Source organism: Coregonus lavaretus, assembly GCF_964263955.1.
Source record: "Coregonus lavaretus genome assembly, contig: HAP1_SCAFFOLD_1709, whole genome shotgun sequence".
NCBI classification, from domain to species: domain Eukaryota; kingdom Metazoa; phylum Chordata; class Actinopteri; order Salmoniformes; family Salmonidae; genus Coregonus; species Coregonus lavaretus.
Genome location: NW_028159483.1, coordinates 31,064 through 34,058, shown reverse-complemented (window position 1 = coordinate 34,058; position 2,995 = coordinate 31,064). Strand labels below are relative to the sequence as shown.

Genomic DNA, 2,995 nt, shown 5'->3' with positions numbered 1-2,995 from the left:
TTATCATAGAGCCGTCACAATTATATTTGTTTTAGTATTTTAAAAGGAAAGAGAAGACACAATCAGACGTTGATAATAATGCAGGAAAGTACTACACAGTTTGTAATAATTATTCAGGTGTCCACCAGGTCAATTTCTAGAAGAGGCCTAGTTGTTATTGAATATTAACTTTATTGCTAAGTGCACAGCAGAACAAAATGATGTTGCATCCCTCTCACAAATGTAATAGAAAAAGGCTTTGAAACGTAATAACATCAGTTAATTATGTACATCACAGGTTAAAAGCAGTTACTAGACATAGTTTGTGTGTATATACACACTATCTGTCTGTCTGTCTGTCTGTCTGTCTGTCTGTCTGTCTGTCTGTCTGTCTGTCTGTCTGTCTGTCTGTCTGTCTGTCTGTCTGTCTGTCTGTCTGTCTGTCTGTCTATATATATATATATATATATATATATATATATATATATATATATATATATATATATATATATATATATATATATATAAAAGTCACTGGTTGTGTGTTGAGGGGGAATTACAGTGAGTTAAGAAGTCTGATTGCAAGTTATCAAATTAAACTAAATTTTTTGGACCCAGGGCCTCAATTCCCTCTTTGTGTGGGGACAGCGCATCTGACGAGCAGCAACAGCCCATCAAGCGACGGAGGATGCTGGGACCAGGAGAACAACAGAGGTTGGCTATAGAGGTAAGTTGTGATGTAATTGTCAGTGTTTCCCCCTATAACTTTTTTCAGGCCTGGTAGTATGTAGCCAAAACCCTGAAAAATCAGCACCTTGGTAATCATATACTTGAGTTGGACATAGGCATGTGTCAGTCAGGATCACTTGCATCAAAATAGCTTAATTGCAAATTAAAGCTGATGATGTATCTTTTACAGGTATGTGATACCATCCTGAGTCATGCCAAAGAGAGGTTCTCCTTCACCCAGCACCTCATCAGCGCAACACTATTGCACGGAGAGTTGTTCCCACAACACAGTGTGAAGTTCCCCGATACAGCGCTTGAAACAACCGTGGAGGCGTACCCCATGTTGAACAAGGCCAAGCTCAAAACCGAACTGTCCCTCATCTATGAGAACAGTGAGTTCAAGGCTTGTAGTGGTGCAGTGCCCCTGTACCAGTTCTTCATGGAGAACAACCTTCAGAGCACTTTCACAGAGACTGCCAGCCTCCTCAAGATCCTCATCACCACACCCATGACAACTGCTGAGTCAGAAAGGTGCTTCTCTACACTGAAAAGGATCAAGACCTTCCTGAGAAACAGCATGACACAGGATCGCCTGAACGCTCTGGCCATGCTCTCCATGGAGAAGAAACTTGTCAGGGACATTCCTGACTTTAATCAAAGGGTCATTGAGAGGTTTGCCACTCAGAAGGACAGACGGGCAAAATTCCTGTACAAATAAGATGACAGACACACACACACAGAGCAGCTCTGGCCGCATGTTTCTTTGTATATAGTTGACCTTAGCATAAAAAATCCAGTTATATATGGTACTCTAGAAAGTCTTAATAGTGTCTTTGCTAATATTACTGTATATATGTTGTTTTGTATCAATTAATTGTTGCAGTTCTGGAGCACATTAACAATTAGTCACATTTAGTATGATCATAAAATACTGTATGCTATTCTTCCAGTCAAAGGTTTGAGTTCATCCACTTGATATCCATTTCTATATTATACATCCTTTTATACAGTGTAAGATTTCCTATAAACTTTATAATAATTTCATGTTATTGTCCACTTTCCACTCTGTTCTGACAGCATGCCTGTTGCGTTGCCTGTTTACTACCAATGGTGAAAAGTTCACTTTAAATGCAAATGAAAGGCTTGGGTTTGTGTAATATGTTTTTGTGTAAGAATGCCTCAACTTTTTAATATTGGCATTAAATAATTACTGAATGTTTCACTGAGCACTGCTGTCCTGCAGTTTGTGTTAAAATATATCGCGATGGTTACAGGAAAAAAAAAGTATGGCACAGCCCCACCGAGAATATTTTTCACCAGCCGCCACTGGTCTTTAGTCTTAACATTAGTAACATTAGTAACATAACATTAGTCTTTAGTCTTAACATTAGTAACATTAGTAACATAACATTAGTCTTTAGTCTTAACATTAGTAACATTGGTAACATAACGTTAGTCTTTAGTCTTAACATTAGTAACATTAGTAACATAACATTAGTCTTTAGTCTTAACATTAGTAACATTGGTAACATAACATTAGTCTTTAGTCTTAACATTAGTAACATTAGTAACATAACATTAGTCTTTAGTCTTAACATTAGTAACATTGGTAACATAACATTAGTCTTTAGTCTTAACATTAGTAACATTAGTAACATAACATTAGTCTTTAGTCTTAACATTAGTAACATTAGTAACATAACATTAGTCTTTAGGCTTAACATTAGTAACATTAGTAACATAACATTAGTCTTTAGTCTTAACATTAGTAACATTAGTAACATAACATTCGTCTTTCATTACCGGTGTAAACTGTGTTAAGGGATCACATGCCAACATTTATTTATCGCAAAACTTAAACTGTGGATATCAAAGTTCTGCCTTAAACACTAAATGTTTTTAATATCTTAGGAAATATATATATATATTTTTTTTTTGTGAAATGTGTAACAAGTTCATCTGGACAGTATGTGAAGGATCAATATCACTACACCAATGTCCAATAGAGTTATTAAGTGGAGATGAACAGAACACAAAGCATCATATCTCATGTTATTGTTCTGTATTCTGACAACCTGTGTATGATAGTGTGTATAGAGTATGATTCTGTTTCAGCTCTTGACCCCGGACTATGAAGGTTAACACAAGGAACTGATCAACTAAACGGCCCACACTGGACCATGAACATATTCTGAACTCATGTATGTAAATAAGACCATAAACTAAAAGGTTTTTCCAAATATGGCTTCATGGCTTCCTCTTAAGTCCACAGTAGAATGTACTGGTG

At 36.2% G+C, this 2,995-nt stretch overlaps 1 protein-coding gene across 1 annotated transcript; it reads left to right on the top strand.

Annotated features, from left to right (window-relative positions):
- The first annotated feature begins 603 nt into the window (after positions 1 to 603).
- On the top strand, positions 604 to 1,933 carry LOC311122802 (zinc finger MYM-type protein 1-like). Its single transcript, XM_084197118.1, has 2 exons — positions 604 to 706; positions 899 to 1,933. The coding sequence occupies exons 1-2, from the start codon at positions 668 to 670 to the stop codon at positions 1,424 to 1,426; spliced, it is 567 nt and encodes a 188-aa protein (XP_084053244.1). The 5' UTR covers positions 604 to 667; the 3' UTR covers positions 1,427 to 1,933.
- The last annotated feature ends 1,062 nt before the right edge of the window (positions 1,934 to 2,995 follow it).